Source organism: Electrona antarctica (genome assembly GCF_951216825.1).
Source record: "Electrona antarctica genome assembly, chromosome: 22".
In the NCBI taxonomy this organism is placed as follows: domain Eukaryota; kingdom Metazoa; phylum Chordata; class Actinopteri; order Myctophiformes; family Myctophidae; genus Electrona; species Electrona antarctica.
The window spans coordinates 32,452,517-32,465,227 of NC_136805.1; the positions used below are offsets into that span (position 1 = coordinate 32,452,517).

The 12,711-nt window shown below is 45.9% G+C and overlaps 1 protein-coding gene across 2 annotated transcripts in view; it reads right to left on the reverse strand.

Annotated features, from left to right (window-relative positions):
• The window catches only part of LOC306915970 (BAR/IMD domain-containing adapter protein 2-like), a 94,657-nt gene that overhangs the window by 55,752 nt on the left and 26,194 nt on the right, over positions 1-12,711 (reverse strand). Inside the window, exons 2-3 of one of the 2 annotated variants that reach the window (XM_079493670.1) lie at positions 11,253-11,328; positions 1,483-1,569 (exon numbers count right to left, since the gene is read on the reverse strand). In XM_079493670.1, the coding sequence (XP_079349796.1) occupies positions 1,483-1,569; positions 11,253-11,328 (163 nt within the window). The remainder of the gene's footprint in view (positions 1-1,482; positions 1,570-11,252; positions 11,329-12,711) is intronic. The other variant, XM_079493671.1, reaches the window with a different exon arrangement.

The window sequence follows — 12,711 nt, forward strand, 5'->3', positions numbered from 1 at the left end:
TGTGCTACTTGTAAACAACACTTAACAGGTGTCCTACTGTTGCTCACGTTGCCAGACTGTTGCTCACGTTGCCAGACTGTTGCATGAGCTATCATGAGCAAAATATGTGGAGCCTCCTTCCCCACTTCCGTTTTGTCTTTACAGTCACGCACATTTATCCTAATATAAATAGAAATCATTTAAGCATAATATAGCTTGCTGCAGCTTAGCACAAATGGAAATAAATTTTTAAAAAAACTCTTAATTTGTGAACTGAAATGACAAACAGATTACTCGGATTTCGGGAGCTGTAGTTCCAGACTCTATATAGCATTCGGAGATTGTGGAATAGTTTATATACTATTATTACCCATTTCCCCTTCCTTGCACACTGTCCACTGTCTGAAAGTCTAGCATCTATAATGAGCAGAACCAGAGCCAATCCAACCTGAACAAGACCAAGCACATTGTGAAAGCTGCTATTGTTTTTGTTTTTAATATAGGGGAAAAGTCATGAAATATTCATTTGTGCAATTTCCCTCAGAATAGCATTTTAAAGATGTTGTTTAACATGGAAACGGCGAATACATTCTGCAATACATTCACATGGACAAAACGGGGGAAATCTGCTGCGTCTCTTATTTTATGAGATATCAAATGAGAGATGAAATGTGTGAATAATTGAAACGCTTTGAAAAGTTATAACACGGAAGCCACTAAAGAGGTTCTCTAGCTTCTTCAACGTTGGGGGGAATCATGCCAGGAGATGAACAAAACAAGCACTGCGGTGCGGTAACACATGTCAGGAATTAAACTGCACAGAAAATGATTGTTCATGACAACAGGTGAGGCGGCAGGTAGAAAGTCGTATAAAACATCCAAATCACACCTTGTGAGGCCTCGAAACCCTTTGCTAAAATTGCACAGAACAATAGGGAGCTATCCATGTGTGCTGTGTGGTGTGTGTGCTGTGTGGTGTGTGTGTGTGTGTGCGCGTGAGTGTGTGCATGCGTGTGTGGAATACCAAACGACTCGCCCCTTTACCAACTCGCCCCGGGTGTACAGACGGCGGAACTGCACAGCCTGGTATTCCTAAAGTAATCTAAGTAAAGTATGCTTAAACGGAAACCTAACCTTATTCCTAACCGTAACCTCAATAAAATGCCTATGCCTAAACCTAACCCTATAACTAAATTTAACCCCAGTAAAACTATGCCTAACCCTAAACTTATTCTCAGTAAAACAAAAAGAATACAAGAACCGTCGGACCAATCGGTCGGCGTGAAGTCGGCGGAAAAATCGAGGGGCGAGATGGTTTAGGGGCGACCGTACCCGATACCTGTGTGTGTGTGTGTGCGTGCGTGTGTCTGTGTGTTGTCTTGTGTATACATCCAGTTGCAGGTTGGTCATTGGCTGCTTCTGCCCATAGCCTATAGTCTACGTCCCACAGTATCCATTATAGTTACACCTACAGCGCTACAGTCAGCCACTACTAGGACTCACCGAGATCTTTTGAGCCTTGACTCTGGCTGGCCATCTCGCCCATCCGCACCAGAGCGTCGAAGTAGCCCTTTGCAGCAAATGTCACACCTGGAAACATGGAAGTATTGGGCATCAGATCAAGGGTGCGGAGTGGGACATGAGCCCCGATCTCACCCAAACACGGTGAAAGAATAACACAGATGGCAATTCCGTACATACACTACTAGAAAACCCCCAAATGAGGAGACAAGTGCTCTCCCCACAACATCTACTATTCTATTCGGGTTGCTACTCGGACGGGGCCTTCACAACATTCGCCACGGCAACTCGCTCGCTTTAGCTCGCTCGGTGGTGGCTCTCGTTGCTCAAGTTCGCTTGGGGATTTGGGGGTTTTCTAGTAGTGTATGTACTTGTACAGAATTGCCAATCCGTGTGATTTCACCGTGTTTGGGTGAGATCGGGTTGGGAAAACGGTATCTCTGGCGGCCCTCTAGCTCTCCTGTTGGCCGCAGAGGGTGGGCATGGGACATAAATTGCTATAAGAGATACTATGGAGAGACTGAAAGGAAGGAGGGGAAAGTAAACAACAATGACAAAAAGCACTAGAGGAAATAGAGCAACTACAGGAAATGCTAACGGATAGAAGAAGCTAAATTAGAGCGAGACGGAAGCTGCGAACTAAGAACAGACCATTCTTAACCGCTAGGAACACCCAAGGCGTGATGAAATAATAAAGGCTGTTAAGAGAAGAAGACCAATTCTAAGAGAGCACCGTTGTGGAGCCACCTTAAGACAAAAGCTCTTTACATGCCCAAACAAAAGCATCTCTCAACCATCTTAAGTTTTTAAATGTAGTTTTCTCGCATTCGTTTCACAATGGGAACAAATAATGAGACACTCACTCATGCTACAACCAAGGTTACGCTAGTAGTACCCCAAAGTTTGCGTGACAGAGAGGAAAAACTATTCAGCGATTCGAGTGCTGCGGCTGCACCCCGCCGGCACCACGCCGGCACCCTGCTGGCAACACGCCGGCACCCCGCCGGCACCCTGCTGGCAACACGCCGGCACCCCGCCGGCACCCTGCTGGCAACACGCCGGCACCCCGCCGGCGGCGCCGTCTATCATCACACGGAAACGGGAACAAAGGTGCGACAATACGACCACTCCCTCCGTCCCCCAGCATGAGGGACGCTCTGAACTCACCAGCATGAGTCTATAGTCATAGAAGCAGTTGATTGGAGTTGAGGGAGGTCAGAAGGGTGAGCCACACGCCAGGGGAGCAGTGATTATGACAGCGGAAACATGGCCAGTATAAAAGGAACATACATATGGATGAGGAGTGTGTGGATTACAGGCAGCCGGCCAGCCACACTGATTTGGTGATTTTAGCCACCATCCAGATGGCTTCACAGAATGCACACTACACTCTGTCTAGATTAACAATGAAGACCTTTGCTGTCAGAAGGTCCCCAGAAGATGGAACGACCTGTGCCAGGAACTAGGGTTAATTTGTAGCGTGCACATGATGGGGCGATATTGTAGCCTGCATGGCTCCAGACCATATAGATGGACGTGTCCTATACGTTTGAAACTCAAATTGGTTAGGCCTACATCATCCACATATGTCGGTGTTGTCACTCGGCCAATCAGGGATTGTGTATTTTTGGTGGCGTCGCTCAGGCCAATCAGAGCTCTGCGTATGTCGGTGGCCCCCCTCGGCCAATTGGATTGGCTCCCTATGTTGGTGACGGCCATTCAGGGATTGGCTGATGACGTAACTATGTATGTTTACGTAAAAACTGTGGTTCCTGATTAGCTGAGGGAGTCAACGACATACAGACGAAAACAGTACTTGCACTCTGCTCGCGCAAGTAACAAGCAATAATAATAATAATAAACCATCGTGCTGAAAAAACAGAGCTTCTTAATACGGCACAGTTAAAAAGCAGGAGTTGGACAATTAATCTGGTGTCCGTGAGGTCAGATGTAGAGTATCTATCCATATATGCAGATCTAGGTGATGAATGATGATCCAGTCTTCTCCATGACACACACCATATATGGAGCGTGTCTTGAGTGTACAGGGTCTGATGAGGTCAGATCAACATAATGGAATGTCAGAACAGGTCAGCTCCATATATGGAGATCTAAGGGTTTGATGAGGTCAGATCAACATACGGTATGGAATGAATTCTGTATCAGTACTGGCCATATATGGAGCGTGTCTTGAGTGTACAGGGTTTTATGAGGTCAGATCAACATATGGAATGAATTCTGAATTGGCCATATGGAAAATTAAGAAAATGCTTAGTTAAAAAGATAGGTTTTTGCCGCATTGCCGTAGAATCGTAGATGCACTGATGTGTTTGAAGGTAAATCTTGTAGGTAATCAGGCTAAATATATTTGCTTCATCTAATACTGTAGTACCTCTTGTCGGCCAGTAGTGGTCCTACTCCAACACAGAACATACATAGGGAGCCACTGTAGTTATACTGTACGATAGCACACTGTACCAAAGTGGTGCCTTTTCATATCAAGGACCCCCATCTGAAAATATTGTGTGCCAAGGACCCCCAGTAGAGAAGATTTGTGTTTTTAAAAAAAATCTAAATGATTAAAAAATTTCTCAAATATAGCAGATGTAGAGTACAAGCTCACTGTGTATTTTTGAGAAGCCAATCAGTAAATGTGGATGAAGTGGTTGTGTTGTATATTAACTAATGTTTCTGGGGACCTCCTGGAGGAACCCTCCCAAAGACCCCTGGTGAGTCCACTTCCTGATTTAACTAAAGTACAAGAAAAGTACAATATATTTTTTTTTATTCAGGAGCACGCACATGCATTGATTACAAACAACCCTTCATTTTGCACCTCAACAAAGTTTACAAAAGCGGGCAAGTGCCGGGTGTCCCACCTGAGCCTATAGATGCATATCAATGAATGGCCAACAACCTAGTATTCTAGGTGTTAAGCGATATGTGCGTGGAGCAGTGGTGTCATGGTGTTTTTTTTACTGGTACCAGAGCATGTTAATGATGTCATGTGCACGCGCGTGCATGTGCGTGCATGTGCGCATCATGGCATGCACACAGAACAGCTGATATATTAGCCTAAGCCTACTGTTAAATGATTACACTGCAGGGAAAAAGACAGACAATATTTACTCTCGATAGTAGACGCAACAGAACAAGCTCACATTGCATTGCTGTTTTTCCTGTGGCTGACTGAAGTCCTTAGAGACCAGGCCTTAACGCCTTCCGTTATGCAACTTATTGTTCTCCTTCCTGACTATGAAACCGAGAGTCTGGCTGCACACACACTCCATAAACAATAGACATGGCTAGCACAATAATGCTTCAATAACTCTTCCCCCCTCTTGAGAAAATGATCAAAACAAAAGCAACAAGGCTGCTCCGTCTGCTCCGGAATCCCTTCTTTATTATTAAGAATCCTGGACCGTAAAACCGCCCAGAGACTTAACCAAAACAAATTGAAGGCAAACACAAGCACGAGACGGCGCTATCTAGCGTGTGCAGAGCTTCAATCTGTCATGAATACATGTAAAATATGATACATGGCACATTATGAACATCGTTCATAAACAGATAGTACTTTTAAAAGAACAACATACCATCGGACGGTAAAGCCTGGACACGAGAGACTGTGGAGCACTTAAGCCAGATTTCTAGGTAGTTGTGTGCCAGGATTGCATTGGTCATCACTGCACACGGTACCACGGCCGTCCACCCAAAGGTTTTTCAGGAGCACGCACACGCATTGATTACAAACAACCCTTCATTTTGCACCTCAACAAAGTTTACAAAAGGCGGCCAAGTGCCGGGTGTCCCACCTGAGCCTAGATGCATATCAATGAATGGCCAATTGTGTGACCTAGTAGTCTAGGTGTTAAGCGACATGTGCGTGGAGCAGTGGTGTCATGGTGATTTTTTTACTGGTACCACAGCGTTTTAATGATGTCATGTGCACGCACGCGCACATACGCATCACCTAGTAGTCTAGGTGTTAAGCGACATGTGCGTGGAGCAGTGGTGTCATGGTGATTTTTTTTACTGGTACCAGAGCGTTTTAATGATGTCATGTGCACGCACGCGCGTGCATGTGCGTGCATGTGCGCATCATGGCATGCACACAGAACAGCTGATATATTAGCCTAAGCCTATTGTTAAATAGTGTATGAGAGTTTTAGACCAAAACTATGTTATAGCCTTGTCCACAGCAAGGCCAGCCAGCGTTCAGGACAGGTAAGGGTAGGATTAGCTTGGGGGAGATCCGAGAGCTTTTTCCGTCTGTGGCACGGCGATCTGGCTGGGCGTGGACAGACAGGGATACGAGTGATTGGACGGAAGAGGGAGGCGTGAAGAGGATTAGAAGAACGGCGATCAAGGCCGATAGGGGACTCGGTCGGGAGCAAACGTGTACGCGGTGCCTCCCCTTGCCTCTTCCGCAGTCAATTAAACAAGAACGAGTGACGAGACCCGGCTCTGAACCGGCTTATCTGCCCATTGATCAGTTGTTGTACTCCAGGCTTCGTTCACAGCTCACACCCCCCTTTCCCACTCAACACCACTCGGATCTCCGTCAAGCTTTTAACATCCTCCATCAAATGCCCTTATTACTTCCTCTCCTACACAGTACACACTCTTATCCTTCTTTCTTCCCATTTCTCACGGTTAAATTCTTCCTGGTGACAGCTCTCTCCGCCCCCCGCCCTCATAGCTCTATGGTGCATCATGGGACTGAGTGACAAGTCCCCACCTTTCCATCCATCCATCCATCCATCCATCCAGCCCACTCAAACAGAGGGCTGTACTGTACTGTACAGTACAGTACAGTACAGTACAGTACTGTACTGTACTGTACTGTACTGTACTGTACTGTACTGTACTGTACTGTACTGTACTGTACTGTACTGTACTGTACTGTACTGTACTGTACTGTACTGTACTGTACTGCCCATGTTGCATCCATGAAGCTATGAGACAAGTTTAGGGATGTCAATTATTGATTCATAATTATTATTATTTTTTTTATCTGAGATATCTTTATTTCCCTCAATGTCTAACATAAAAATCTACATTTTGCTGATATACAGAAATAATACATATAATATACAGGTATATCATATAACTTAATCAAGTATTAATTTGACTATTTGAGATACAGGGCCAGACAATGGCATCTTTGTATGAGGAATACAATGAAATGAAAAGTGCACTGTCGTGTGTGTCACGCCACATGCAAAAAGTAGAGACGTTTCTGTGGCTACCAAAGGTGTGGGGGGCGACGACGACAACTTTTTTTTAGCCGGCCTACATGTGCGTTCCTCGGCCACGCGTGCACGCAGACAGACAGCATTCACAGAACACCGCCCAATGATACAAGTTTCTGTTCAAAGCATCTCATTCTGCAGTCCCCCACCTTGCTTTGCATCAAACCTGCAAGCACCTCACAATCAAACACAACCGTCTGGAATGGAGCCAAACAGGTCTCTCTCCGTGTCATTCCACTCCCCCCCCCTAGCCCAGCTGATACTACACACCCTAGTATAGGCTCATTCCCGACCTCAACAACCAAGAGGTGCTATAATGGCTATTGTTTGCGGTATCCCGATGGATTGCCTACTGGGTTCCCGTGTAGCTTTGCGGCGTGCTTTATTCTAACTCCCTCTGTCTCTCTCTGAGTGCACTCTGTATGAAAGCCCAGGCATTGCTGGCTGCCTGGCATTGACAAAGTGTAATCCCCTGCTCTTGGGAGTCGCAGGGCTATTTTTAGCCTTATCTATCTAGACTGTGCTGAGCGAGGCCTCCTTCCTTTTATTGGCCTGTGAGTTTCTCAGAGACTTCCCTGCTCTTCCCTCTCGATGCTGGGGAAGGATTGCTCACGGAACACAGCTGCAGACATGGTGGAAAAACGTACTCACATGTTTTACTTTAATAAGTAAAAGTATCAATACTGCAATGTAGAAATTGCAGTATTGGCAATAGTAAAAGTATTGACATCAAAATGTACTTAAAAGTACCAAAAGTAGAAAGTACTCGTTATGCGGAATGTCGCATTTCAAGTTTTCAAATGTATAATAATATTTTGAAATTAGCAGATCTATGAGCTCACAATGAGTCACATCGCGACGCATTGTGAGCTTTTTAGATTGTCTACTGGCTGAAATGTCCTATATAATAATAATAACAATATAGGGCTGAAGTGGGTAATGTATGTTTTGTAATTAATAATCCAAATCTACAAAGTAACTAGTAAATAAAGCTGTCAAATGAACGTAGTGGAGTAAAAGTACTGTACAATGTGATCGCGCAGATCATGATGCCATGCATAGATATTAAAAAAAGTGAGGGGCGCTCTTATCATCATACAGTACATAAAGTACATCATCGCGACGCTGTCATATTTTCTTTGGTCTGCGGTACACACAGTCCTACTCTCGCCTCGGACCTGTCATATTTCATAATTCCTCAGATAAACCAGACGACGCCATCTTGTCGTCCTCCCGGCAGAATGAATGAAGTGGAAGAGACAAGCGCTTAAAAGACGCCTTATCACAGCCGTCGCTCAAATGGCGCCCCGGAGCCCATCAGGCTTACCCGAGTCCGACCCTGTCCGTCAACGGTTCAACGGTGTTGGGGACATTAGTTTTGATGAGAGTCCAAAACCTAATCAACATTCATACAATTATGCAAATTAGAGACGCCTAATGACCGGCTCTCACCAGAATCCATGTAACACGGATTAATAACTATGATGACATGCTGCTGTGTCGAGGTAATGATCACCGATGTCGGTTCCTGTCGGCTCTGTAGCTGACGAAAGCACGCACGCACGCACACACACACACACATGCACGCACCCACACACACACACACTGTCCAGGGAAAATCTAGCAAACCGATGGACCGATCAGCAGGAGGTTTCTCGTGCATGTGCCAATAGTGTGTACCAAAATCTCCTGGAGGGGGCGTCAACATATGTGTCACGTGGTAGCGGCCGCCATACTTGTTGGCTTGTCTGGTTTGTTTACATTGAGCGACTATCCAGTGTGCTTATATACGTTCTTTTTTTAAACTGACCTCACAATGGTGCAGACTTGCTCAGTAAATAAGTGCCACAGCAGGTCACGTCGAGGGAATGAGCCAGAAAACGGAATTAGATTTACAGCTTTCCAGCATGGAGACAGCATCAAGGAACCCAGATTGACGAGTTTACAAAAATACGTAGAATGGCTTGGATCTCGGCTGTACGGCGCACGGGCGCAGAGACATAACGTTCAACAAAGTATCTAAGCACAGCCGTGTTTGTTCACAACATTTTCCTTGTCCTTGTAATGTATTTGGGCCCGACGTTCTTTCTATCCATCCTGGTGTTGGTTCACTATGTTGTCGCCAAGAACGAGCTCAATATTTACAAAAACATACCACCGTCACTCTATTCTGAGTGATGTGGGCTAGAATTGAATGCCCACGAGAGGGCCGTCCCTAGCTTTTCAGACGCCGTCCTCCTCTTGGTGACGTACACATTTTCACACGCTATAGGCCATTGAAGTTTTACATTTATTTATTTTATTTTATAATGTAGTGTTTCTCAACGTCTGGCCTTGCGACCACTGTAATTCAGAGAGCACAAATGAAACCATCCATTTGGTTCCATTTGTATTAACAACAGTAATGATTTTACTGTGTAGATTGAAACGAGCAGCTGCAGCAAGCTCTCGTTTAAGAACATCAATAATCACTTTTGTGCCGCAGATTCTTCCTCAGCCAACGGCTTCACGTTGCGGCGTTCAGAGTATGGGCTTTATGTCGTTCAGACTATGGGTTTTATGGGTAAGTCTCCCATTGGCTTAGATGCAGCCTAGAGGCAGCCAATCGTGAAAAGGTCTCCACTACTGTCGCTAGTAGAGAACATGTTGTCCAGACGCTTTTCAAGCAGCTGTCAAATGTATCAAACGTGGTCTCATGAATATCAAACTGGGGGTCCTTGAAAGGTTGAGAATCACTGTTAATGGAAGTCAAAGGGGGTCTGTTTCTGGCTGAAACCATATTAAATCGGCCACCCGATATTATCGGTCTGAACTGTATATAATATTGATATAATATTTTTATTAGATATGTGATATCGTTTACTTTTGGTGAAAAGACTGCATGTATCGGTATTTTATCGGTATATCGGAAAGTAAGAGTTGGGCAATTTTGGAAAATCGGATATCGACCCAAAAAAAGAAGCCAAATGGAGCCTGGCCTTACATCACGGATAGTGTCATAGTTATGATTTAGTTTTAATGTTTTGAATACAATTCCATTTACTTTTAGTCGTCTGATTATGTTTTAGTGTTGGTCTAGTTTTAGTCGACTAAATCATGAGAATTTAGTCGACTAAATCTACAGTTGATTGTGTGCGTGTGTGCGGCTGTTCTTACAGGGTTTTTTTTGTTACCCAAAAGCTTGCAATGAATGTTCAGTCTTAAGCCCAAACCACACCAAAGGGTCGGGCCGGGAAAAAACGTTTTTTAAGGTCAACCACACCAATGCAACTCCTTGCAACTCAATGAGTTGCATTGGTGTGGTTTACCTTAAACAAATGTTGTCCCGACGCGACCCTTTGGTGTGGTTTGGGCTCTATTCTCCCTATTGTTAATTTCAGTCTGGCTCCTCCTCTCCCTGAGCTGTGTTCAGTCGTGTCCTGGATAGATACCGCCGTAACTGTGTCCGTTCTCTTTTCCGTGGACCCCTGGGGGCCGGAGGGGGGGGGGGCTATTCTCAGAGCTAGTCTCCCTGCTCCACTTCCCATTGGCCTGTGCCCCATTTAGCTCCGCTCCTCCTCCCCCCCACCACCCCACCTCTCCTCCTCCCGCCTCCCTCAAGACATTTTCATCAGCTTCAGTCTCCTCAACCTTGAGCCATCATCACTGCATGCATGATGCATGTACCCCGTTAAGCGCACGCACGCACGCGCGCGCGCACGCACGCACGCACGTCAACATTTTAGGAAGCCGATTTTATGAATGCAATGTTGTGCCATTTCTGACCCCAATAAGCCTAAGGCCAAAAAATTGCAGATCCACAAGCTCACAATATGCCACGTGGTGCCTGTAGTGGTGCCGTACTTTATACCTCATACTTTAAATGCTTAGTATGAGGTATAACGTACAGCAGCCTTTCCGTTTTTTTTTTTTTTTTTAATGTTGCCACTACTGTTGGAGCAGCCATAAACAACACAGGTTCATCCCGATGTTCTGGGCATCTTTGTAATGTTAGTGTTAGTAAAAAGCAGGTAAAGGAGTAATGTTTGAGCAGACTAACATCAGTCACTCTACCATTCAATGTAGTAGAAGACGTGTGGGTTTACCCCGCAGCTACGTCAGCTACAGGAAATACGTAAGCTGCGACCATGAGACCCGTTTCTGGATTCGTCTATATATATACACACAGACCTGGCTAATAAAGTCCCCTAGGCACCCCCTGCGGTTTAGGGTTAGGTCTAACGCTATATGCACCCGGATGGACCCCAACTACATCAGCAGCGACAGAAGAACAACACCCCATAATACCACATGGAGCCGAGGTCATCTCTAGCTGAGACTGACCGAGAGAAGACATGAAAGCAAGCAGCGGCCGGCAAGTGTCCCGAGGGCAAGCTGTGGCCCGTTACCTGGACCACAAGGCAAAGAGGAGGAGGAGGAGGAATGACAGACAGGGGGGAGAGAGAGAGAGAGAGAAAGAAAGAGAGAGAGTAAAAAAAAGGGGGTTCGTGTACTCACTGGAGAGTGCCTTCTCGTAGCTCTTCCCCATGGCGACGAAGTTCCGCAGGCACGGGTTGAACTGCTCCATGATAGACTGCGAACAGAGAGAGAGAGAGCACGTTTGTGTTTTTCGTCGTTAAGTTAAAGCCTGATTTGTTGCATCGTCATCGTGCGGTGTGACGTGACGTACGGAGGGTAATCGACGCATAAGTCACCCACACGAGGAGAAGGGAAGGGAGACAGTCAGACAGAGAGAAGGAGAAGGGAAGGGAAGGAGAAGGGAAGGGAGACAGTCAGACAGACAGAGAGCGAGCGATCGGGAGGCAGTAGACTGCTACAGTGCACTCACACAGTCACACACCCCACTTTTTAGTAGGGCACAGACAGACAGACAGACAGACACCACCGCTCATTCAGGGGGAAGAAACAAACTATGAGGGAGAGGAGAAGTGTGAGGATTCACTGTGCAAACTCACACTATCATGGGCTGGACAGAGAGAGAGAGAGAGATAAAGAGAGAGACCACTGATGGTTTTAGTGTGTATAAAGCATGAGGAAGGCTCTTGCTTCCCTCTCTAACCTCACTTTAGACAAACTGTGAGTTTGGCTGCTGACTGGCAGTGCCCAGCAGCAGACCTGGCACCCAGTCACTATGCATGCATGTCCTTGTCCACTGTGTGTGCGTGCGTGCGTGCGTGCGTGCGTGCGTGCGTGCGTGCGTGCGTGCGTGCATACAGTAAATTATAATATCTTGGGCCGAGTTTGCTAAAGCCACCCACTATTTGGGGATTTCTCATGCAAGGGGTTACATTATGCATACAGTAGGTGTGGTACTTTGGGCGTTACAACATTAAAACCAAATTATCACCGTGCCAGATGCCATCGTCTTTGAGAGAAGACATTATCCCCAATGGAATCTTATGCCCTCTCCCTCTGCCCATGGAAGAGCGACGTTGCCTTGGAATAAATGTATATTTCATATGTTTGGGTTTCGTGTATAAATCGTGATTGTATTGTCTCTCTATCAAACGATATCAAGCGAAAAGCAAATGATATGAAAATGGGTTGTACTAATGTGTTCTTTTATTTACGGAGGGGAACAGCAAAATAGGAAATGTGACGAGGCTTACTCTTTAGCAGAGAGAGCAAGTAGAAGTACACTAGAGGTCCACCGAAAACCCAAAGTAGCCAACAATAAAATATCCGAGACCCCGGCGAGTCCGGGGCCGTGTTTTATTATGTCCAGCCTAGGCCTGCAGGTACAGTACCTGGAGTCCCGAGCCTGTTTATCATGATGTGTAACATCAGAGTGGGGTCTGAGGAGACCCGTGGCTCTGCGTCGATCAGAGGACAAAATGATGCTGCGATGCAAAAGGAGGAGATAAAAAGTTGAGCTGCGGCATCCGTGTCACCCAGGCTGCCAGCTGAGAGAGAAGATCAAAAGGTGTGCGATTATGGATTCCTTCTTTCGGAGAGC